The 26,444-nt window shown below is 46.4% G+C and overlaps 1 protein-coding gene across 3 annotated transcripts in view; it reads left to right on the top strand.

The window, feature by feature from the left end:
• The window catches only part of LOC134353555 (F-actin-monooxygenase MICAL2-like), a 277,154-nt gene that overhangs the window by 74,813 nt on the left and 175,897 nt on the right, over positions 1-26,444 (top strand). For all 3 annotated transcript variants that reach the window (XM_063061580.1, XM_063061581.1, XM_063061582.1), the window contains 2 exons: positions 18,390-18,597; positions 26,304-26,420. In XM_063061580.1, coding sequence (XP_062917650.1) covers positions 18,390-18,597; positions 26,304-26,420 — 325 coding nt within the window. The remainder of the gene's footprint in view (positions 1-18,389; positions 18,598-26,303; positions 26,421-26,444) is intronic.

The raw sequence follows: 26,444 nt of genomic DNA on the forward strand, positions 1-26,444 counted from the left end.
GGACTGCCAGAGCCGAAACCCACAGTAACAACCATGGGTTCTTTAGTAAGATTATGTATTGCAATATACTGCTGTCGCAAAATGCCCATTTCATGACACATGCCAGTGATATTAATCCTGAATCTGATGCAAACAGCACATCTCACTGTACATGTGACAAATAAAGCTACTCTTTCATCTTGAAAGTCAGAGTGCCATGCTTAGCATGATGTTGTTTTAGCTCGGGGATCAGAGTTCAGTCCCAGCTTCGTCTGTATGTCCTCCCTGTGGAATGTGTGGGTTTCCTCCCACAGTCCACAGACGTACCGGTTAGTAGGTTAATTGGTCATTGTAAATTGTTCCGTGATTAGGTTAAGGTTAAGTCAGGATTGTGTGGCATTACTGGAGCAACGTGACTCAAAAGGCCTATTCCGCGCGGTAGCTCTAAATAAATGAAATAATCTGCATCTAATAACTGAGAAGCAGCTGTAGTTAAATTCAGATTAAAAAACTGAATGTTGTACAGTATCCCAACCCTTGCCTGCATGTTCTGTGTTCCCAGGCAAAGTCCATCTATTGCATTACAGCTCTGGGTTAGCGAGTGTCTGAATTGTTCAGAGCTATGATCACCTTGACTGGGAACCAGCAAACTTACTGCAGTGCCTTATTTGGTCTGCAGTTAACATGATGTGAATTAGTCATTCTACAGTTGTAGAGCTGGCTCATTCTGACTCACGCCCATCTCCTCTTGTTTAATCATCATCTCAGCCCCACGCAGGTGGAACCAATTCTCTCCGGTTAGTTGGAGCCTTGAAGAAACTCTCCCATATCAGTCATGAGCAAAGCTTCAACATTCTGGTCAAGGGATTCTGGTTTCAAAAGATCTCGATGCATCATCCAGAGCAGTACTGGGGGGGGAGGGGGGAGGTCACATTATATCCACCTCAACCACTTCCACTGGGGCTCATTACCCACCCAAAAAGTTAAGTCTTTCCCCTCTCAAAGCCCTCTAGTATTAGGTTCCCTATCATGGGCAAAAGACTGACCTTTCACCTTACCTCTGCCTCTCTTGATTTTATAAATTTTATAAGGTCATGCGCTCAGCTTCCTTTGCTCCAGGGAAACCTGTCCTAACCTATTCACCCTTTCCTTATAACTCCAGCCCCCCCCCCACCCCCCACCAGTCCTGTGGAACTTTCCTTCACTCTCTCCAGCCTCATCATGTCCTTCCTGTGGCGTGGTGACCAGAACTGGACAAAATGCTCCCAGTGAGGCCTCATCAATATCTTGTACAGCTAGAACGTGATGTGCCAACTCTTGTACTGAATGTCCCAGCCGATGGAGACAAGTGTGCCAGATGTTTTCTGCACCGTCTTGTCCGAAGCTGGATTTATACTTCTGCGTCAACGCGACGCCGTGAGTATTGCGTCACTGCAAACCCTACACAGAGCCTGACGCGCACCTCTCCCAAAATGTAACTGCACATCATGGCAACGCGGAACGCAACAACTGTGATTGGTCCGCTTGGTAGCATCGTATTTCATCCTGGGCTGCAATAGCTTCCCATTGGGCGACTGAAGGGCAGGGAAGGAACTCTAGCTGTGATGCTTTCCATAAAGCTCTACAGAACTCCGAAATTATGGAGGACACATTTCGCTTTTATGAAAAAAGACTCTCGCTTCTTGTTTACCCCGAGAAAGACTACCATGACCATGAAGCCTTGCACAGGCAGGTGTGTGAGCATGTGCAATGTGCCCAAATTGCAGAGCGACACAGACACACCAACTCACAAGTATAAATGCTCACAACGCGCGTAGGCCACTTGCATAGGTTACGGTGTCGAGTTGACGTAGAAGTATAAATCAGGCTTAACTGTGCCTCCACCTTGAGGGAGCTACGTTCAGTGGCCACTCTGCTGGGTACAAGTATGGAACCCAGCGCGGTCCGCTGCTGTTGTTCAGAGATGCTCTCCTCCACACCACTGTTGTAACATGGTTACTTTAGTTACTGCCACCTTCCTGTCAGCTTGAACCAGTCTGGCCATTCTCCTCTGACCTCTCTCATTAACAAGGCGATTTCACCCACAGAACTGCTGCTCACTGGATGTTTTTTGTTTTTTTTTGTACTATTCTCTGTCAACTCTAGAGACTGTTGTGTGTGTGAAAATCCCAGGAGATCAGCAGTTTCTGACATGCACAAACCACCCTGTCTGGCACCGACAATCATCCATGCTCAAGGTCACTTTTTCTCCATTCTAATGTTTGGTCAGAAAATGTTTGATAAACTGAACCTTTTGACCACGTCCGCATGCTCCATGCTCAAGGTCACTTTTTCTCCATTCTAATGTTTGGTCAGAAAATGTTTGATAAACTGAACCTTTTGACCACGTCCGCATGCTCTTCTGCATTGAGTTGATGCCACATGATTGGCTGATTAGATATTTGCATTAACGAGCAAGGGTACCAAATAAAGTGGCTACTGTGTGTATGTACTTCTATCCCTAGACTGTCTATTTTACGACACTCCACAGCGTCCTGCCAATGCCTGTGTAAGTCCTGCCCTGCTTTAACTTCCCAAGATGTGTCACTTTGCTTTTGTCCGAGTTAAATTCCATCTGCCATTCCTTGGCCCACTTCTCCAGTTGATCTAAATCTGCTTATAACGTTAGTCAACCTCACACTAGGATAGTGGTGAGCAAAATTCTACTCAGTGCTAGTGACCAGGGTTCAATTCCCGCAGCCGTCTGTAAAGAGTTTGAATGTTCTTCCTGTGGCCAGGTAGGTTTCCCATGGTTCGCCCTCCCATCCTCAAGATGTGCGGGTTAGTAGGACGTGGGTGTAATTGGGCAGTGCACACTCATTGGGGTGGAAGGCCTGTTACCATGCTGCATCTCTCTCACGGTGGTGTCTGAAAAGAGGATGCTGTCTAAGTTGCATGCCATCTTGGTCGATGTCTCCCATCCACTACATAATGTACTGGGTGGACACAGGAGTACATTCAGCCAGAGACTCATTCTTCCAAGATGCAGCACAGAGCGTCATAGGAAGTCATTCCTGCCTGTGGCCATCAAACTTTACAACTCCTCCCTTGGAGGGTCAGACACCCTGTGCTGATAGGCTGGCCCTGGACTTATTTCATAATTTACTGGCATAATTTACATATTAGTATTTAAGTATTTATGGTTCTATTACTATTTATTATTTATGGTGCAACTGTAACGAAAACCAATTTCCCTCTGGGATCAATAAAGTATGACTATGACTATGAAAAAGACAGAACTTCTTCAGCTAGAGGGTAGTGAATCTGTGGAATTCATTGCCTCAGGGTGCTGTAGAGGCCAAGCCATTGGGTATATTTAAAGCAGAGGTTCATAGGTTCTTGATTAGTCAGGGTGTCAAAGGTTATGGGGAGAAGGGAGGAGAACAGGGTTGAGAGGAATAATAAATCAGCCATGATGAAATGGCAGAACAGACTAGGTGGGCTGAGTGGCCTAATTCTGCTCCCATGTCTTATGGTCTTGTGGTCTAAGAAATTACTACATTAAGTAATATATACCCATGCTCATGTCAACCACAAATTTGGAGATGATCTCATTGTTTGTGGGTGATTTCTGTGCACAGTACAGCCTCAATGTCTCCAGCAGTACAGGGTTGACTTCATTCCAAAGCCACTGAAAAGCTTTGGGAGGTTATAAAAGACAGAAGAAACTTTCCACCTTCCGCCCCTTCTCCTCCCACTCCCTAGGAGGTGACCAAGATGAAGTCTCATTATCTTTAAATCTGGGGATGAAGACAGACATAAGGCCATCAAAACAAACCAAGGAAGAGAGGCAAATGATCTCAGGTAGATGGTGAACGAGGGACTGACATCAGTAAATTCTTTACACAAGAAGTGGAGAGCCAGCACCTTAACCCCGGGCGGCAGAGCACATCTGTATAGAGTGATCAGTAGAAAGTGCAGGGGGATGTCAGAGGTACACAGAGTGGTGGGTGTATGAACCCCTACCAGGGGTGGTGGTACAGACAGGTACATTAGGGGCATTTAAAAAAACTCTTAGATATACACATGGACCATAGAAAAACGGAGGGCTATGTAGGAGGGAAGAGTTAGATTGAACTTGGAGTTGGTTAAAGGGTTAGCACAACACAGTGAATGAAGGGCCTGTATCATGCCGGAATGTTCTGTGGGATGTGGGGCAATGGAAGTCAAATGCCTCAGTTCATGAAGATTTACATGAAGAATCACAAGAACTTTCCTCATTGTGACCATTTCATAATTCTCTTCATACAAACACATGGCTAAATGATTACTTTAAACTTGAAAGGAGGTGCCTGTGGGGCTATTTAAAGACAGATAAGCATTTGGTGCCTTGATAGTGTAACGGTTAGTGCAACGCTTTTACAGCTAGGGGCATCAGAGTTCAGAGTTCAATTCCAGTGCTGTTCTGAAAGGAGTCTCTGTTCCTCCTCCCCGTGGAACATACGGGTTTCCCCGGGTGATCTGGTTCCCTCCCACAGTCTAAGAGCATGCTGGGTAGGCCGATTGGCCATTGTAAATCGTCCCGTGATTAGGTTAGGGTTAAACTAGGGTTGTTGTGGGTTGCCGGGGTGCTGTGGATCGAAGGGTTGGAAAAGCCTACAATGTGCAGTATCACTGAATAAATCAATCAATACTGGAGAAGACACGTACAAAATGAGAGCGTGACGGTTTATAGGAGATGTGCGAGGCAAGTGTTTTTAACACATGGTGGTGGGCACCTGGAACGTGGTACATTAAGAATTCAAGAGGCTTTACGATAGGCTGGTAGATGTGCAGTGAATGGAGGCGTGTGGACATTGTGTAGGCAGAATGGATTGGGTAGACATTCAATTAGCTAGCATAGCCATGGTGGGCCAAAAGGCCTGTTCCTGTGCTGTATTGTTCTGTGTTCTGAGAGAGTTTCTTTAGCCAGAGGGTGGTGAATCTGTGGAATTCACTGCCATGGACAGCTGTGGAGACCAAGTCATTGGGTATATTTAAAGATGAAGTTGATAGGTTCTTCATTAGTCAGGCAGTCAAAGGCTAAAGGGAGAAAGCTGGAGAATGGGGATGAGAGGGATAATTAATCAACCACAATGGAATGGTGGAACAGATTCGATAGGCCAAATGGCCTGATTCTGCTCCTGTGTCTTGTGGTCTTCTTGTGTTCTAGGGTTTAGTGGGGAGATTCTGGGGTGGTTGAATCCTCGAATCAGTGAAGTTTTCTGTGACAGGTGAGTTGTAGAGTCATAGAGCACTGCAGAACTGAAGCAGGCCTTTCAGCCCATCTAGAGGGTACCCATTTAAAACAGGGATGAGGAGAAATTTTTTTAGCCAGAGGGTCGTGGATTTATGGAATTCGATGCCACGTACAGCTGTGGAGGCCCGATCATTGAGGGTGTTTAAGGAGGAGATTGACAGGTATCTAATTAGTCAGAGTATCAAGGGATATGGGGAGAAAGCCGGAAATTGGAACTAGATGGGAGAATAGTTTAGCTCATGGTGGAGTGGTGGAGCAGACTCGATGGGCTGAATGGCCTGCTTCTGCTCCTTTGTCTTGTGACCTTGTTCATGCTGAACTGTTATTCTGCTCAGTCCCAACTACCTGCACCTGGGCCATAGTCCTCCATAGCCCATCCAAGTACCTATCCAAATTTCTGTTAAACATCCACGGCTCTTTCAGCAGCTCATTCTACACTTGCACCACCCTCTGAGTGAAGAAGTTCTCCCTCAGGTTCTCCTTAAGTATTTCACCTTTCACCCTTAACCCATGACCTCTAGTTCTAGTCTTGCCCATCCTCAGTGGAGAAAGCTTGTTTGCATTAATCTAGTCTATACCCCTTATAATTCTGTATACTCCTCATTCTGTGCCGTGTTGTATCACGTGGGCGATCATGGTCTCCCATCTGTCTTTAACCTGAGAAGTTCTAAGTTCTTAAAAACGTTTACCTGTCCATCCCTTGATGTAACTCAAGTCAAGTCACTTTTATTGTGATTTCAACCATAAGCTGCTAGTACAGTACACAGTAAAAACAAAACAACGTTCCTCCAGGACCATGGTGCTACATGAAACAACACAAAGCCACACTAGACTACGTGAAACAACACAAAACTACCCTAGACTACATGAAACAACACAAAACTGCACTAGACTACGTGAAACAACACAAAACTACATTAGACTTCAGACCTACACGGGACTACATAAAGTGCACAAAACAGTGCAAGACAGTACAATAATTAATAAACAATAGACATAGTAAAGGACAAATTACAATATAATAAATGATGTAAATGCAGATGTAAATGTAAGTGTAAACAATGTAAACAATGTTTTAGAATGCAAACAAGTCATGAATGTCATGCACTGTCAACCGCAACTGTTTCTTCAATCATTTTTTCCCTATCGTGCCAGATGTGCAAGCTTCTCTTTGCTTAGTACATATCCCAGAAGTTCCAGCTGCCGTTTCCTGATTGATGATATCAGCTCTCTTCTTATTCCGGCTTTTTGCAGCACTTCCTCATTTGTTAGTCTGTCCTTCAAATCTCTCCTCATTCTCACACTCCAGGGATTAAAGTCCACAACATGAGAGATTCTGCGTATCCGGAGTAACACACAAAAATTCTGGAGGAACTCAGCAGGTCAGGCAGAACCTATGAAGGGGACGAACGAGTCGACATTCCAGGTCGAGACCCTTCATCAGGATTGACCAATTCAACCTTTCCTATAGCTCAGATCCTCCATTCAATGTCCTTTTAAATTTTCTCTGCGCTCTTTCAATCTTACTGATATCGTTCCTGTAGCTGGTGACCAGAACTACACTTAATAATTCCAGCTCACCAATGCCTTATACCATTTCAGCACAACAGCCTAACTGGTGAGGCTTTGAGTTGTCCCAGCGTAATTGTACTCTGGCTGAGTTTGGAATGAGAGTGGGCTGTGTGTGGATATCTCAAAGTGTTGCTAACTATTGCCAAGAGTCTCATTACAGAACATGTGGAAAATATTTGGTGAGGTACCAAGAAACCTCCTCAGCTTCCCAGTAATTGCCGTGTTTGCAAAAGGTTGCAACTTCTCAGGCCTTTTATAGAAGTAGAACAGAATGGGACAGGATCAGGCTCTTTGGCCCACAGTGTTGTGCTAAACCAAATGCAGTCCTCCACAAAAGACTTGGGCACAGATAGATGTAGTTCGGGTGTCTACGACCTTTACACAGTGCTGTATATGTCAATGTGGAGTGGGCAGCGAGTTTGTAAATCTGGCAGGAACAAAGGATGTTGGGAATGGTGAGGGTGGAGTGCCGTGGGAGGGGTGTGGAACAGGTGGCAGAGAAAGAATGCCAAAGGCTGGCCTGGTGGGGGTGGGTAGGTGGGTACAGACACTCCCAGCCCTGGGACACCAGGCAAGATCATTTGATTCCAGACAATTGGTTTATTGATCATTACAGAATGTCTCTCTGGCATTTCCCGCTCCATCCTCTCTCCCTTCCCCCCTTCAGACCACAATAAAGACCCATATCAAAATCAGGTTTATCATCACTCACATACTGTACGTCTAAGTCATGAATTTTTCTTTTGCAGCAGCAGTACAGTGCAATACATAAAATTACTACAGTACTGTGTAAGAGTCTTGGGCATCCTCACTGTGAATACTTGCCTAAGACTTTTGCCCAGTAGTGTATGTTAGTCATCAAATGGCCAGTGGAACCTTGCCCAGACATAGTTCCCAGAGCTGTGTTCCTATTAATAAAACCTGACTTTGAACTGATCTGAAGCCCATCGTTTGACAAGTGTTCTATTTATTTATTTAGTGATACAATATGGGGTAGGCTCTTCCACCCCTTCGAGCCACACCACCCCAACAACCCGCATATCTGATTAACCCTAACCCAATCACAGGACAACTTTCTATGACTAGTTAACCTAACCTAGAGTCTTTGGACTGTGGGAGGAAATCAGAACGCTCAGGGAAAACACACGCATTGCACAGAGTGGACGTACAGAGGCTCCTTACAGAACATCCCCGGAATTGAGCTCAGTACTCCGGAACGCCATGGCCAGTGATTGCATCGAGTTATTGAACCAGTTATTTTTTTATTTTGTGTGTGATGTGAAGTCGCACTGAGGCTGTCATTCAGCCCGATGGTTTGGTGCTAGCCTTTCCGCATCCTGTGATTCTCCCTCTCCCAATCTTTCCTTTGCCTTTTCTATCATTTCCCTCCTCCAGCTATTCCTCAAGTCCAGATTAATTTTTATATATGTAGAGATACAGGCCCTTCCTGCTCAACAAGCTCGCACTACCCAGTTACAACATCCAATACTGTTCTATTTTGCATATCTTCTGTGCGTGACTAATGTTTACTTCTATCTTATAGGTGCTTTCCTTAAGCTGTGTATGATTGTCAGTACTGTGTTTTGCACCTTGACCCCGGAGATCACTGTTTTGTTTAGCTGTACTCATGTATGGTTGAATAACAATTAAAGTTCAACTTGAAATTAATATGTCTACCCTTGAAACCCATGGACCGGAAACCCGTGCACCTCTGGAGTGTGGGAGGAACCCGGAGCACCTTGAGGAAACCCGTGCGATCGCTGGGAGAAAGTACAAACTCCTTACAGAGAGCGGCAGCAATTAAACCCTAATCACTGGCGCTGTAAAGAGTATCGCTAACTGCTACAATATAGTGCTGCCTTCTCCTCGTAACCCTTGAACCACACCCCCGCCCCCCGGCTTATCAATCAAAAGCCGTGAAGAATGAGGGATGACCTAGCAGAGGGAAGTCACAGCAGTCGGGTCTCTGGCACTGAGTTGGGCTCTGTGACTCAGAAGGGAAGGGAGAGAGCTGGCGAGCTGCTGTGATAGGGGATTCGTTAGTTAGGGGAACAGAAAGGAAGCTCTGTGAGCGAGAATAAGATTCTTGGATGGGATACGAGGAATTCTCCGCCAGAGAAAGCAGGATCTCCCAGTGGCCACACATTTTAATTCCACATCCCATTCCCATTCTGACATGTCTATCCATGGCCTCCTCTACTGTAAAGATGAAGCTACACTCAGGTTGGAGGAACAACACCTTATATTCCGTCTGGGTAGCCTCCAACCTGATGGCATGAACATCGACTTCTCTAACTTCCACTAATGCCCCACCTCCCTCTCGTACCCCATCCGTTATTTATTTTTATACACACATTCTTTCTCTCACTCTCCTTTTTCTCCCTCTGTCCCTCTGAATATACCCCTTGCCCATCCTCGGGGTTCCCCCCCCACTTTTCCTTCTCCCTGGGCCTCCTGTCCCATGATCCTCTCATATCCCTTTTGCCAATCACCTGTCCAGCTCTTGGCTCCATCCCTCCCCCTCCTGTCTTCTCCTGTCATTTTGGATCTCCCCCTCCCCCTCCCACTTTCAAACCTCTTACTAGCTCTTCCTCCAGTTAGTCCTGACGAAGGGTCCCGGCCCAAAACGTCGGCTGTACTTCTTCCTAGAGATGCTGCCTGGCCTGCTACGTTCACCAGCAACTTTGATGTGTGTTTCTTGGATGGGATGTTGCCTCCTGGGTGCCAGGGTCTGGGATATCTTGGATCAGCATTCTTAAGTGGGAGGGTGAACAGCCAGAAGTCGTGATCCATGTAGGTACCAATGACATGGGTAGGAAGAGTGATGAGTAGGAGATTCTGTAAAATGAGTTCAGGGAGTTAGGTGCTAAATTAAAGGGCAGGACTTCCAGCATTGTGATCTCAGGATTGCTATGTGCTGGTGAGTGCAGAAATAAAATGATTATATAGTTTAATACATTATATATTTATATAGTTTGAATTGGTGTAGGAGGGAGGGCATATGATTTTTGGTGGGACCTGTGCAGAAGAGACTGCACTTGAACTTGAAGGGGACTATCCTGGCGGGAAGGTTTGCTAGTGCTGCAAGGGGGTGGGGGTGGGGGCGGTGTTAAACTAGAGTTGGAGGGGGATGGAAACTTGAGTGCCAGAACAGTTCAAAGTTCAAACCTTCAAAGAAAAATTTATCAGAGTACATACATGTCATAGTCATAGTCGTAGTCATACTTTATTGATCCCAGGGGAAATTGGTTAATCACATCACATCACATACATCACATACATCACATACCATCCTGAGATTCTTTTTCCTGTGGGCATGCTTATCAAATCTACAGAACAGTAACTGTAAACAGGATCAATGAACAATAAATTCTGCAAATGTAATATCAAGCAGTAGTAAATGAAGGCAAGTGCACTTGTCTGGAAGATGCTTCACCACTCATCTGAGAGGCTTCTTCAGTTCTGATCCAAGGTGCCTAGTTTTCCAGTTTATAAACTGAGTTGTTTAAAGATATAGCAATCACATGAGAGTCAAAGGGGTAATGAGAGGGTCATTAGTTTTACCTTTGCGTGAATTGAGGTGTGAACTGTTGTGGAGACACCAGGGTAGAGATGTTAGCACTGCATTGTAAGTAGCTCATAGGTGGTGTCGAACCCCACCCCCCTGTTCAGGGATGGGTTTTCCAGTTTGACAAAGGTGGCTTCGTTAACCCCTCTTTCCAACCTCCCATCCTCCCTGTCCACAATGTTATCATCAAAGGAGTGTCCCTTCTCCTTCAGTTGTCAATATACAGCCGAGTCTTGATCCGAGCTGTTAGCTCTCCTATGTTGGGCCATCCGTTTGTGAAGTGGTTCTTTTGTCTCACTGATCTACAGATCTGTGCAACACTCACAACAGGCTGGAGGAACTCAGCAGGTCGGGCAGCATCCGTGGAAAAGATCAGTCGACGTTTTGGGCCGGAACCCTTCGTCGGGACTGTAGAGGGAAGGGGCAGAGGCCCTATAAAGAAGGTGGGGGGAGGGTGAGAAGGAGAAGGCTGGTAGGTTCCAGGTTCCTCTACAGTCCTGATGGTTGAGGGATAGTAGTTGTTCTTGAACCTGGTGGTGTGAGTCCTGAGGCTCTTGTACCTTCTACCTGATGGGCAGCAGTGAGAAAAGTGCATTGTCTGGATGGTGAGGATCTTTGATGATAGATGCTGCATTTCTATGGCAACATCTCATAGTCATAGTCATACTTTATTGATCCCGAAGGAAATTGGTTTTCGTTACAGTTGCACCATAAATAATTAAATAGTAATAAAACCATAAATAATTAAATAGTAATATGTAAATTATGCCAGGAAATAAGTCCAGGACCAGCCTATTGGCTCAGGGTGTCTGACCCTCCAAGGGAGGAGTTGTAAAGTTTGATGGCCACAGGCAGGAATGGCTTCCTATGACTCAGTGTTGCATTTCGGTGGAATGAGTCTCTGGCTGAATGTACTCCTGTGCCCAACCAGTACATTATGTAGTGGATGGGAGACATTGTCCAAGATGGCCTGCAACTTGGACAGCATCTCAGTGGTTGGGAGGACTTTACCAGTGACATACTGAGCCGAATCTGCTACCTTTGGTGGGATTTTCTGCTCAAAAGCATTGGTGTTCCCATACCAGGCTGTAAAGCAGCCAGTCAGCATACTTTCAACCACATATTTATGGAAGTTTGTTAAGGTTTTTGATCACGTGCCAAATCTCTGCAGACTGCTGAGAAAGTAGAGTTAGTGAAGAGGTTGTGGTGACAGATGTTGTTAAGACCTTAGACAAAGTCAGGAATCAAAAAGTTGAGCATGACGCAAACTTAGCTGGGTATATTTCAAAGCAAGAAGTATGGTAGGAAAGGCAGATGAGCTCAGGGCATGGATCAACATCTGGATTATGATATTGTAGCCATTAGTAAGACCTGAACCAGCTGGTGGTGTGGTGGCATCAACACTGGACTTCAAGGCAGATGGTCCTGAGTTCAAACCCAGCCGGGTCCCAACCTGGGCAATGCGGAAGAAAGGCCTGACAGTCTACTTCCACATCTTGCCACGAAAACCCTGTGGATCCTGTGGTCCATGAGGTCACAAAGAGTCGCACTCGACTAAACGACTGAACAACAACAGCTCAGTGTTCCAGGGTTCCCTTGTTTTAGACAGGACAGAGCAGAGGGTTGGCGTTACTAGTCAGGGAAAATGTCACAACTGTGCTCAGTCAGGACAGACTGGAGGACTTGACTAGTGAGGTGGTGTGGCTGGAATTGAGAAATAAGAAAGGTATGACCACATTAATGGGGTTATATTACAGACCATTCAACAGTCTGTGGGATTTAAAGGAACAAATTTGCAAAGAGATCACAGACTGATGTAAGAAGTATAAGGTTGTGATAGTAGGTGATTTTAACTTTCCACATATTGACTGAGACTCTTGTACTGTAGAAAGACTAGATGGGATAGAGTTTGTCAAATGTGTTCAGGAAAGTTCCCTTCACCAGTTTGTAGAAGTCCCAAAGAGAGAGTTTGTAATACTTAATCTGCTGTTAGGGAATGAGACAGAGCAGGTGACATAAGTTTGTGTAGGGGACACTTTGCATCTGGTGATTATAATGCCATTAGTTTCAAATTAAATATACGAAAAATTAGGTCCGGTCTGTGGGTTGAGATTCTAAGTTGGAAAAAGGCCGATTTTGATAGTATCAGAAAGGATCTGGCAAGTGTAGATTAGGACAGACTGTTTTCTGGCAAAGGTGTACTTGGTAAATGGGAGGCCTTAAAAAGTGAAATGTTGAGAGTACAAAGCTTGTAACAATAAAAGGTAAAGGTAATGGGTATATGAATTTTGGTTTTCTCGAGATATTGAGGCTCTGCTTAAGAAAAAAAGAGGTGCATTGCAGGTTTAGGCAGGTACATAGGAACAAATGAGGTGCTTCTAGGGTATTACAAATGCAAGAGAACACTTAAGAATGAAATCAGGAGGCTAAAAGAAGGCATGAGGTTGCCCTGACAGACAAGGAGAAGAATCATAAGGGATTCTATGGATATGTGAAGAGCAAAAGGATTGCAAGGAACAAAATTGGTCCTCTGGTAGACCAGGATGGTAATCCATGTGTAGAGCCAAAAGAAGTGGATCTTAAATGGATTTTTTACATCAGTATTTACGCAGGAGACACATACAGAGTCTATAGAAGTGAGGCAAAGTGGCATCAACGTCATGGACTCCATACAGATTACAGGAGGTGTTTGCTGTCTTGAGGCAAATAAGGGCCTGGCAAGGTGTTCCCTTGGGCCCTGTGAGAGGCAAGTGCAGAAATTGCCAGAGCCCTAGCAGAGATATTAAACCATCCTTAGCTACAGGTGGGGTACCAGAGAATTGGAGGATAGCCAGTGTTTTTCCACTGAGGTCATGGGTTAAGGGTAAAAGGTAAAATAGTTAAGGGACATGAGGGGAAACTTCACTCAGAGGGTCATGAGAGTGTGGAACGAGCTGCCAGCGCAAGTGATAGATGCAAACTTGATTTCAACGGTTAAGAGAAGGTTAGAGATGGACACGGATGGTAGGGATATGGAGGTCTATGGTCCTGGTGCAGGTCGATGGGAGTAGGCAGTTTAAATGGTTTGACATGGACCAGATGGGCCAAAGGGCCTGTTTCTGTGCTGTACTTTTCCATGACTGTGACTTTAAACCTATCAATATACTCATTGGCTTGTCCTCTGCAGCTGTCTGTGGCAATGAATTCAACAGAGAGACCACACTCAGGACAAAGAAATTCCTCTTCATCTGTTCTAAAGGGATGTCCCTCTATTCCAGAGGGTCCCAACCTGCGGTGTATGGACCCCTTGCTTAATAGTATTGGTCCATGGCATGAAAAAGGTTGGGAACCCTGCTCTATTCTGAGGCTGGGCCCTCAGATACTGGACTCTCCCACCACAGGAAACATCCTCTCCACATCCACTCTACCCTGGAGGCAAAGTTTTTCCCCAGAGGACTGTGAGGGTTTGGATCTCTCTCCCCTGGTTTACACTTGCTGACGTTGTCTGGGATTGAGATTGGTGGTTTTCTGGAGAGCAGGAGTAGCATTTGAGCATTGGGTGAGAACGTTGATGAGACGTTTGTGATCAGGAGAGGGAGAAAGGACTCGATTGGCCTGTTTCTGCTGGTCCTAACGCGTGCACTGCAGAAGCCAGCCAGGGAGGAAACCAGCACCTTTTACTGGGAAAGAAACTCAGTGAAACAATGACAGATTTCACACGCAAGCTGATTTACACGTTTAGGAAGGAGCCTCCTGCGAGACTTCCTCTCCTTTCACGGAGCAGCAAGGAAATAATAATTTTCAGTGCAAAATATTTCCTCCCGGTGTGAGCACTGCTGATTAATTTTCCTCCTGGTGCTTGGGACGGGGAAGTCAAATTAAGCCAAGATCAACAGCATGACAACATCATGAGGAAGGTAGTGAATAGCGAGGGGTAGGTCACCTCATGTTTAAATTCTGAGCAGAGACCACACAAGAGCAATGTGTTCTATAGCAGTTTTCCAAAACTGTAGGCAATGAAGATCAGAATCAGGTTTATTATCACCAGCATGTGTCATGAAATTTGTTAACTTAGCAGCAGCAGTTCAATGCAATACGTAATATAGAATAAATAAATTACGGTAGATGTATATGGAATAGATTAAAATTGTGTAAAAGCAGAAATAATATATATTAAAAAATTGAGGTAGTGTTCATGAGTTCAATGTCCATTTAGGAATCGGATGGCAGAGGGGAAGAAGCTGTTCCTGAATCGCTGAGTGTGTGTCTTCAGGCTTCTGCACCTCCTACCTGATGGTAACAGTGAGAAAAGGGCATGCCCTGGGTGCTGGAGGTCCTTAATAAAGGACGCTGCCTTCCCGAACCACCACTCCTTGAAGATGTCTTGGGTACTTTGTAGGCTAGTACCCAAGATGGAGCTGACTAGATTTACAACCTTCTGCAGCTTCTTTCGGTCCTGTGCAATGGCCCCCCCATACCAGACAGTGATGCAGCCTGTCAGAATGCTCTCCACGGTGCATCTATAGAAGTTTTTGGGTGTATTTGTTGACATACCAAATCTCTTCAAACTCCTAATAAAGTATAGCCGCTGTCTTGCCTGCATCGATAATTTGGGACCAGGTTAGATCCTCAGAGATCTTGACACCCAGAAACTTAAAGCTGCTCACTCTCTCCACTTCTGATCCCTCTATGAGGATTGGTATGTGTTCTTTCGTCTTACCCTTCCTGAAGTCCACAATCAGCTCTTTCATCTTACTGACGTTGAGTTCTAGGTTGTTACTGCGGCACCACTCCACTAGTTGGCATATCTCACTCCTGTACGCCCTCTCGTCACCACCTGAGATTCTACCAACAGTGGTTGTATCGTCAGCAAGTTTATAGTTTGTATTTGAGCTATGCCTAGCCACACAGTCATGGGTATAGAGAGAGTAGAGCAGTGGACTAAGCACACACCCCTGAGGTGCACCAGTGTTGATTGTCAGTGAGGAGAAGATATTATCACCAATCTGCACAGACTGTGGTCGGAGGTACAGAGGCCCAAGTTCTGTAACTTCTCAATCAGGATTGTGAAAATGATGGTGTTAAATGCCGAGCTATAGTCAATGAACATCCTGACATAGGTGTTTGTCTTGGGCAGGTGGTCTAAAGCCATGTGAAGAGCCATTGAGATTGTGTCTGCCATTGACCTATTGTGGTGATAGGGAAATTGCAGTGGGTCCAGGTCCTTGCTGAGGCAGGAATTCTGTCTGGTTATGACCAACCTCTCAAAGCATTTCATCACTGTAGATGTGAGTGCTACTGGGCAAGAGTCATTAAGGCAGCTCACATTATTCTTCTTAGGCACTCGTATTGTTGCCTTTTTGAAGCAAGTGGAAACTTCTGCCCAATTTTTTGAAGTTCGACCATGGTTGGAATTTAGCAGGCATGGTGGACAGTGTGAGCGTATAGCACCGTCCCGGACACAGCAGTATGAAGGTGACCTCATTATCTGTTTAGAAGTTGAATGCGGTCTTGAGTTTGAATGGGACACAGGACAGATAGCAGATGGGACTGATCTTTAGCATCTTAGCTAAAGAGACCCCCTCCCACAGTGTGACCCTCCCTCAGCACCACCCCTCCCACAGTGTGATCCTCCCTCAGTACCACCCCTCCCACAGTGTGACCCACACTCAGTACCACCCTCCCACAGTGTGATCCTCCCTCAGTACCACCCTCCCACAGTGTGAACCTCCCTCAGTACCACGCCTCCCACAGTGCGACCCTCCCTCGGTCCCACCCGTCCCACAGTGCGACCCTCCCTCGGTACCACCCCTCCCTCAGTGTGACCCTCCCTCACTACCACCCCTCCCTCAGTGTCACCCTCCCTCGGTACCACCCCTCCCACAATGCGACCCTCCCTCGGTACCACCCTTCCCACAGTGCGACCCTCCCTCGGTACCACCCCTTCCACAGTGCGACCCTCCCTCGGTACCACCCCTTCCACAGCGTCACCCTCCCTCAGTACCACCCCTCCCACAGTGTGACACTCCCTCAGTACCACCCCTCCCACAGTGTGACCCCCACTCAGTGCCACCCCTCCACAGTGTGACCCTCCCTCGGTACCACCCCCCACAGTGTGACCCTCCCTCAGTACCACCCCTCCCTTAATACTGCCCATTTCAGGAATGAACAGAAACAGGGATTGACCCTGTCCACCCCCAACCTCAACACCCCCCCGGGTACCCACACCTATCCCCTCATCTGAACCCCGTCCGCACCCTCACGTATCTTGTCCCGTTGTCTCCTCTCCTCCTGCTCTCTACCCTCACCTTCGCCTCACCTTTTCTATCTTTCTCCCCACACCTGAATATCCCAACCTTGAACGCACCTTGCTGCGTGCACCTCACAGAACATCGACCCCCCCCCCCACCACCCCCAGTCCTCCTCAAGCCCTCCGCCTCAGGGAGAGAATTCCAAATGTTCCCCACCACCCAGGGAAGGAATTCCTTGTCAGTTGTGTCCGAAATGGAAGAACCCCTGTCCGAGAGAATTCCAGATACCCCCACCAGACCCTCTCACCTCCCCACCTCGACTATGTCAGACCACACCCACCCCTCTCCCTCCACCCCCCGCCCCCAGGCTCCAGCATTCTTCATTCCAATAAGATCACGTCGTGTTCTTCCAAACTACAGCTCGTGGGAGGTCTGGGGATGGAGAGATGGTGAGAGTTTGTGTGAGGTCGGGAAGTTGGATTGTGGGTAGGAGATTCATGGGACAAATGTGACAGGGTTGAAGACCTTTCTCAACATCTCTTAAATCGTTCACAAAACACTTGCCTCTTTGTTCTCAGCTCTTCATTCTGCACAGTCTTATGGCATGGGAACAGGCCCTTCAGCCCAACTGGTCAATACTGACCAAGATGCTCCATCTGAGCCAGTTGCACATGCCTGTGTTCGGCTCATGGCCTCCTAAACCTTTCCAATCCATCCACATGTCCAGCTGTCTTTTAAACAATGGTGATGTACCTGCCTGAACCACTTCCACTGACAGCTCGATCCACACATCCAGCCCACTGTGTTTCAAAAGAAAAAGCTGGCCCTCAAGTTACTCTTAAAGGAAGGAAGTTGTAGAGAGTAGAATGTGTGTGTCTGTGTGTGTGTGTATGAGAGAGAGAGAGAGTAACCCTCTGTGTGTTGTATGTGTGAGAGGGTGATCCTCTGTGTCTGTGTGTGACACAGGGAGAGACCGTCTATGTGTGTATATGCCAGAGACTCTCACCTTTAGAGTGTGGGTGTAGGTGTCTGCCGGTTGTGTTGTGCCCAGAGCAGATGAGAACACGAGCTGTTTCTGTACTGTGCCTGAAATCCTGGCTGGTTATGTCATTTTCTGCACGGTTTAATAAACAGCAGAAAAAGCAGCCGCCCCTCCCTTCCTCGGCTGGCCCTTTGCCAACTCCATGTGCTCCTGATGGGTCAATGGCACAAGAGTTTTACAGGGAATTCTCCAGGGCATGTTGCTTGGGGTCCCGGTCCGGGGGGAGGGGTGGGGGGAACAGTCTTGCAAAATAATGTACCCTCCTTAAATTATCATCTCTCCCCTCTCCATCGACACTGCCCTTCCCACCATGTGAACTTCCCTCAGTTTGAGTCATTATCAACATGAGCTTGCTGTGCACATATTTCTCTCCCTAACCCTTTCCCCCTCATCTCACCCCTCCCTCGCCCCCTTTCCCTTGCCCCCTCCCTCGTCTCCCTTCCCTTGCTCCCCCACCCCTCACCTCCCTTGCCCCCTCCCTCACCCCCTCTCCCTCCTCCTGCCCCCTCCCTCTCCTCCCCCTCTCCCCCTCTCCCCCTCTCCCCCCTCCCCCTCTCCCCCTCTCCCCTCTCCCCTCTCCCCCTCCTCCCTCTCCTCCCTCTCCTCCCTCTCCTCCCTCTCCTCCCCCTCCTCCCCCTCCTCCCCTCTGCCCCCACTTCCCCCTTGCCGCCCCTCATCCCCGTCACACGGTTTCAGTATGTGTTTCTGTTCCTCCCCCAGTGCCTGATCATTGGGGCCGGACCCTGTGGACTCCGAACCAGCATCGAGCTGGCACTGCTGGGCTGTAAGGTGGTTGTGCTGGAGAAGAGGGAGACCTTCGCCCGAAACAATGTTCTTCATCTCTGGCCGTCAACTATTCAGGACTTGCGAGCCCTGGGAGCCAAGAAGTTTTACGGCAAGTTCTGTGCCGGAGCGATAGATCACATCAGTAAGTATGCCTCACTGCAGAATCACAGTCAACTTGATGATCACTCTCATGTGAAATTTGAGTTTTACAACTGCAGCACAGTGCAAATGGTGTGGGAACCAGGGTAATCCTGGAAACTGTAGGCCAGTGAGTCTCACATCAGTGGTAAGGAGGTACATGGAGAGAACTTTGAGGGATGGGATTTATGACCATTTGGAAAACCCTGGCCTTTTTATGGAGAGCCAGTATGGCTTTGTGTGGTGCAGGTTGTGTCTCAGTAACTTGATTGAATGTTTTATGCAACACACATCAAAGTTGCTGGTGAACGCAGCAGGTCAGGACGAAGGGTCTTGGCCCGAAATGTCGACTGTACCTCTTCCTATAGATGCTGCTTGGCCTGATGCATTCACCAGCAACTTTGATGTGTGTTGCCTGAATTTCCAGCATCTGCAGAATTCCTTGTGTTTGCATTGAGTGTTTTATGATGTGATGAAGGTAGAGCTGCAGATGTTGTGTCCATGGAATTTAGTAAGGTGGTTAAGAAGGCATATGGCATACTTGCCTTTATTGGTCGAGGCAGTGAGTTCAAACATCAGGAAGTTATGTTGTAGCTTTATAAAACTCTAGTTAGGTCTCATTTGGAATATTGCGTACAGTTCTGGTCACCCTGTTGTGAGAAGGATGTTGAGGCTTTGGAAAGGGTGCAGAAGAGGTTTACCAGGATACAGCCTGGATTAGAGGGCATGTGTAATAAGGAGAGATTGAACAAACTTGGGTTGTTTTCTCTGGAGTGGCGGAGGCTGAGGGGAGATCAAATAGAGGTTTATAAGATTGTGAGAAGCATAGACAGCGTAGACAGACAGTATCCTTTTCCCAGGGTTGAAATGTCTAATACCAGAGGGCATGTATTTAATATGAGAGGGGGGTAAAATTCAAAGGAGACGTGAGGAACAAATTTTGGTACAGAGAGTTGTGGGTGCTTGGAATGCACTGCCTGGGGTGGTGGTAAAGGCAGAAACATAGAGACTTTTAAGAGGCGTTTAGATAGTCACATGAATGTGAGGATAATGGAGGGATATGGGCATTGTGTAGGCAGAAGAGATTAGTTTGTTTGGTCTTTTGGTTCCTAATTTAACTGGCTCAGCGCAACATTGTGGGCCGACGGGCCTGTTCCTGTGCTATACTTTTCTAAGTGAAAACATTGGCCATCTCCATTGCCTGAGTGGACTACATCACATTGTCCAACGAGGGGCCAGTGCTGAGGCATTCTTGCTGAAACCCCCTTCTCTCCAAAGCCCACACTCTAGACCAGCTATCTGACCTGGTTCACATGGAGTCTGTCCACCCCCTCCGGTGCCGTACTCTTCTATGTTCTTGAGAGCCAGGTAACTCTACAGCACAGAAACAGGCCCTTCAGCCCATCTAGTCTGTAGTCTGTCCATTAATCAAGCCATTGACCTGCACCCGGACCATACCCCTCCTATCTGTATACCTATCCAAATTTATAGAGTCTACGTTAAAAGCATCAAAATAGAATGCAGCAGCAGAGTACAGGCCCTTCAGCCCGCAATCTTATGCCAAAGTTGAAATCTCAATAATTATAATTTTTAACTTTGTTTTTTGTCTCTATTTCTCATTGCCTTGTTAAAGCATCCAGCAGAATCAAAGACCCCTCCCACCCCAGACATTCTCTCTTCCCCCCTCTCCCCTCTACCCTCTCCCATCAGACAGCAGATACAAAAGCCTGAAAGCAAGATGCACCATCCTCAAGGACAGCTGCTACCCCACTTTCATAAGACTTGGTGGTTCCCTAGTGCAATGAAGTGAGCTCTTGAACTCACGAGCTACCTTGTAATGACCTTGCACTTTGTTTACCTGAAGCACACCTTCATGGTAACTGTCACAATTTACTCTGCACTGTTATAGTTTTACCTGGTTCTGTCCTAGTGCACCATGTGATGATCTGATCTGTGTGAACAGTGTACAAGACCAGCCTTTCACTGTGTCTTGGTACATGTACCAATAATAAACCAATTCCAATACCAATTAAATACATACAAAGGAATAACAAGGTAGTGTTCATGAGCTCATGGACCATTCAGAGGAGAAGAAGCTGTTCCTAAAACACGGAGTATCTTCAGGCTCCTGTATCTCCTCCTTGATGGTAGCAATGAGGAACAAGCACGTCCCAGATGGTGAGGGACTTGACGATGGATGCCACCTCCTTGAGGCTCTACCTCTTGCAGATGTCCTTGACGGTGGGGAGGGTTTTGTCTGTGATGGAGATGGCTGAATCTGCAACCTGCAACCCTCTTTCAATCCTGTGCGTTGGAGCCTCCATTCCAGGCAATGATGCAACCACTCAGAATTATAGGAAGAGTGTGGAAGAATTAGAGAGGGTGCAGACGATGACGGAATCACAGAGTCGTAGAACAATACAGCACAGAAACAGGCCCCACGGCTCACCTAGTCTACCAAACCATTAATCTGCCTCATCCTGTTGTTGGAGTTAATATTGTTATTCCTATCCACTCGATTAGCCAATCCCACATGGGAGGAGTTCACATACTGTACAAGTCGTGTTAGCAATAGGGTTCAGTGAATATCCTGCAAGACTGGTGTCCTTGTGTGCTCTGAAATCTCCCTCAATGTCGCACCCTCCCACTGAGTTACAACTTAACCATAACCCTCCCTATCCCCCATCCATGTCCCAATCCAAATTTCTCTTAAATGTTGAAATAGACCCCACATCCAGCACTTCCATTGGCAACTCGTTCCACACTCTCACCACCCTCGAGTGAAGAAGATCCCCCTCATGCTCCCCTTAACTGTTTCACCTTTCACCTTTAACCCATGACCTCTAGTTGTAGTCTCATCCAACCTCAGTAGAAAAAGCCTGCTTGCATTTACCCTATCTATACCCCTCATAATTTTGTCTTTCTCTATCAAATTTCTCCTCTATCTTCCCAATTCTAAGGAATAAACTCCTAACCCATTCAGCCTTTCCCTAAAACTCAGGTCAAGTCCTGGCAACATCCTTGTAAATTTTCTCTGCCCTCTTTCAATCTTATTTACATCTCTCCTGTAGGTAGATGACCAAAACTGCACACAATATTCCAATTTAGTCCTCACCAATGTCTTATACAACTTCAGCACAACAGCCCAACTCCTTTACTCAATAGGATACGTTGATTTATGATGGCCAATGTGCCAAAATCTTTCTTTACAATCCTATCTACCTGTGCCACCACTTTCAATGATTTATGGATCTCTATTCCCAGATCCCTTCATTCTACTACATTTCTCAGTGCCCAGCTGTTCACTGAGTAAGACCAGCCTGGTTAGACCTCCCAAAGTGCAACACTTCACACTTATCTGACATTTTTCCAGCTGCTCCAGATTCCACTGCGTGCACTAATCGTCTTTCTGAGTGTCCACGACACCCCAGTCTTGGTGTCATCTGCAAATTTGCTGATCCAGTTAATCACATTATCATTGAGATCGTTGATATAGATGAGAAACAACAACAGGACCAAAAGACATAGCAAAATTAGGCCATTCAGCCCATCAAGTCTGCTCCACCTTTCCATCATGGCTGATCCTGGATCCCATTCAACCCCGTTCTCCTTGAAATAAATGCCAACATTGCATTTGCTGCCTCTACCACAGACTCAACCTGTAAATTAACTTTCTGGGAGTCTTGCATGAAGACTCCTAAGCCTCTCAGCACCTCCGATGTTTGAATTCTCTGCCCATTTAGATAATAGTCGGCACTATTGTTCCTTTTGCCAAAATGCATTATCATACATTTCCCAGCAGTGTATTCCATCTGCCACTTTTTTGTCCATTCTTCCAAACTAAGTCCTGCTGCAATCCCATTGCTTTCCCAGCAATACCTACCCCTCCACCTATTTTCGTATCGTCTGCAAACTTTGCCACAAAGCTATCAATTCCATCATCTAAATCATTGACAAACAATGTGAAAAGTAGCGTTCCCAATACTGACCCCTGAGGAACACCACTAGTCACCAGCAGCCAACCAGAAAAGGCCTCTTTTGTTCCCACTTACTGCCCTCTGCCTGTCAGCCATTCCGCTATCCATGCCAGTGTCTTTCCTGTAATGACATAAGGTTTTATCTTGTTAAGCAACCTCATGTGTGGCACCTTATGAAATGCCTTGTGAAAATCCGGTAATTGACATCCATTGCCTCTCCTTTGTCCACCCTGCTTGTTACTTCCTGGAAGAATTTGAACAGATTTGTCAGGAAAGATTTCCCTTCACAGAAACCATACTGACTTCGACTTAGTTTATCATTAGTCTCCAAGTATCTCAAAACCTCATCCTTAATAATGGACTCCAACACTTTCCCAACCACTGCAGTTAGACTAACTGGCCCATAATTTCTTTTTTTTGCCTTCCTCCCTTCTTAGAGTGGAGTGATATTTGCAGTCTTCCAGTCCTCTGGGACTCTGCCAGAATTAAGTGATTCTTCAGCAACCTCTCTCAGGACTCTAGGATATAGTCCATCTGGCTCAGGTGACTTAGCCACCTTAAGACCTTTGAGTTTGCCTCACACTTTTTCCTTTGTAATAACAATGGCACTCTCTCCTGCTCCCTGACACTCACAGACCTCTGGAACACTGCTAGTGTCTTCCACAGTGATGTCAGATGTACCCATTAAGATCATTGCTACCTCACCAGCATCATTTTCCAGTGGTCCAATATCAACTCTCACTTCCCTTTTACTCCTTATATAACTGAAAAAAAACTTTGGGTACCTTGCTTTTTATTATTGGCTGGTTTGCCCTCATAGTTCATCTTTTCCCTTCTTATAGATTTTTTAGTTGCCTTTTGTTGAATTTTAAAAGATTCCCAATCATCCAACTTCCACTCACTTTTGCTACCTTATATGCCCTTTCCTTGGCTTTTATGCAGTTGTTGACTTTCTTTGTCAGCCATGGTTGCCATCCCTGTCATTTGAGAACTTCTTCCTCTGTGGGACATATCTATTCTTCACTTTGTCAACTAATCCCAGAAACTTCAGCCATCTCTGCTTTCCCATCATCCATGCCAGTATCTTCCTTGAATCCTTCTGGACAGGCTCCTCACTCATGCCTCTGTAATTCCCTTTATTCCATTGCGATACTGATACGTGATTTTTGAAAGGGTTCCTTTACATTAAGCTCCCTAATATGATCTAGATAATTACACAACAACCTATCTAAGGTAGCTTTTTCCGGAGTAGGATCAAGCACAAGCTGCTCTAAAAACCCATCTCATAGGCATTCAACAAATTTCCTCTCTTATGATCTGACACCAACCTAATTTTCTCAATCCCCTTGCAATTTGAAGTCCCCCGTTGCAATAGTGTCATTACTCTCATTATGTGTATTTTCCAGCTCCCTTTGCCATCTTAACCCTACATCTTGTCTACTATTTGGAGTCCTATATTTGATTCCCGTACTGTTTTTTCATACCCTTGCAGTTTCTTAACTCCATCCACAAATATTCAACATTTTCTGGCCCTGTGCCGCCTCTTTCTAAGGATGTAATTCCATTTCTTACCAACAGAGTCACACCATCGCTTCATGCCTTCCTGCCCGTCCTTTCAGTACAAAGTATATCCTTTGATGTTCAACTCCCAACTATGACCTTCTTTCAGCCACGACTCTGTGATGCCCACAATGTCATACCGACCAATCTCTAATTGTTCCACGCATTCGTCCACCTTATTCCAAACAGCACCTTCGGCCCTGCATTTTTTGCCCTTTTGAATTTTGCCTCTGTGGTACAATTTAAATCTTTGCTCTGTCTGCATTTGTACCCAATCACTGGCTTGTCCTTCCTTACATTCATGTTACACCCATCATCGACTTGTAAACCTGCCGGTTCATCCTCAGCTCTATCATCCTGGTTCCCATCCCCCTGCCATATTAATTTAAACCACTTCCAACAGCACTAGTAAATCTGCCCAGAAGAATTTTGGTCCCCCTCGGATTCAAGTACAACCCATCTCTTTCGTACAGGTCCCGCCTGCCCCAGAAGAGGTCCCAATTATCCAGAAATCGGAATCCATGTTCCCTGCTCAATTTTTCAGCCACACATCTATCTGCCACCTCATTCTATTCCTATCCTCACTGTCACATGGTACAGGCAGCAATCCCAGGATTACTACCCTTGAGGTCCTGCTTTTCAGCTTCCTTCCTAACTCCCTGTATTCTTTTTTTAGGACCTCCTCCCTTTTTCTACCTATGTCATTTGTAACGATGTGTACCATGACTTCCGGTTGCTCATCCTCCCTTTTCAGGATATCGTGGATGCGCTCAGAAGCATCATGGACCCTGGCAAACTACCATCTGTGCTTCCTTTTTACGTCCACAGAATCGCCTGTCTGTCCCCCTGACTAAAGAGTCCCCTATTAATGCTGCCATCTTCTTCAGTTCCCTATCCTTCTGAGGTTCAGAGCCAAAGGCAATGCCATTGTCGCTTCTCCCAGGCAGGTCGTCCTCCCCCAGCAGTAAACAAAATTGTGTACATTGTTGAGGGGAACGACCGCATGGGTGCTCTCCACTATCTGACATTCTCCCTTCCCTCTCCTGACAGTCACCCATTTATCTGTTTCCTGTAGCCTTGGGGTGACTACCTCCCCCGGCTCCTGTCTATCACTGTTTCACTTTCCCTAACAAGCCGAAGGTCATCGAGCTGCAGCTCCAGTTCCCTAACGTGGTCTCTAAGGAGCTGCACCCGGTGCAGATGTGGCCACTGGGGAGTCTGGGAGTTTCCTGGAAATCCCAGAGCGGACACCCAGAACAGAACTCTGGCTCTGTGGACATAGCCCCTATTCTCTCAAAATTTAAATAAGAAATAAGGAATGAACTACTTACTTTGCCTCTGCCTGATCTCGCCAAAGCCCTGTTGAGCCAAAGCCTTGCCTCTCTGCCTCAGACTACCCGACGGAGACTGGTCCGCTTGGCACTACCTCTCTTTTATAGAGGCTGGGTTTTATAAAGCTCTTTGCCAGTCCTGTGCGTGATCGATTCTGTTGGCATCTGCGCAGTGCTCCCGTTGAAATGCTTCCTGCTTTTTAAAGCTCTTTGCTGCTCCTGCACAGGAAGGCTTCTGTTGTATCTGCGCAGCACTCCAATCGACCAGCATCAATTCTGTGGCACGCTGCTCGTCACAGTCCCCCAGTCAGGGAGTCAACCATCTACTATGATGCCTGGATGAGGGATCATGTCTCATGAGGATGCCAAGGCTTTATCCTCTTAGGAGTGAAGGAGGATGTGTGATGCCTTGAAAGATATGTAGAGGGTGATAAGAGGCATGGATTGAGTGAAGAGCCAGGGACTTTTTCCCCAGCGTGCAAATGGCTTATAGAAGGGGACATAATTTTAAGATGATTGGAGGAAAGTATAGGGGGTATGTCAAAGGTAACAGTTTTTGTGGGTGGATGTACGGGGTGGTGTTAGAGGCAGATACATTAGACATATTTCAGAGACTCTTAGACAGGCACCTGGTGACAGGAAGATGAAGAGCTACGTGGGACGAAAGGATTTTGGAGTAAGTTAAAAGTTTGGTGTAACATCATGATCTGAAGGGCCTGTACCGTGCTATGCTGCTTGATGGTTTAATACTCTCCACAGTACATCTGTAGAAATTTGCCAGTCTTTAGCGATGGGCTGAATGTCCCCAGTTGCTAATGGGCGTACTCTTTTTCTGCTGACAGGTATCCGCCAGCTGCAACTGATCCTTGTCAAGGTGGCCTTGTTGTTAGGGGTGGAGATTCACGTTGGTGTGGAGTTCCAGCAGTTACTGGAACCCCCTGAAGACCAGGACACAGAAGGTCAGTGAGATAATTTCTCTCTCT

Source organism: Mobula hypostoma, chromosome 11 (assembly GCF_963921235.1).
Source record: "Mobula hypostoma chromosome 11, sMobHyp1.1, whole genome shotgun sequence".
NCBI classification, from domain to species: Eukaryota; Metazoa; Chordata; class Chondrichthyes; order Myliobatiformes; family Myliobatidae; genus Mobula; species Mobula hypostoma.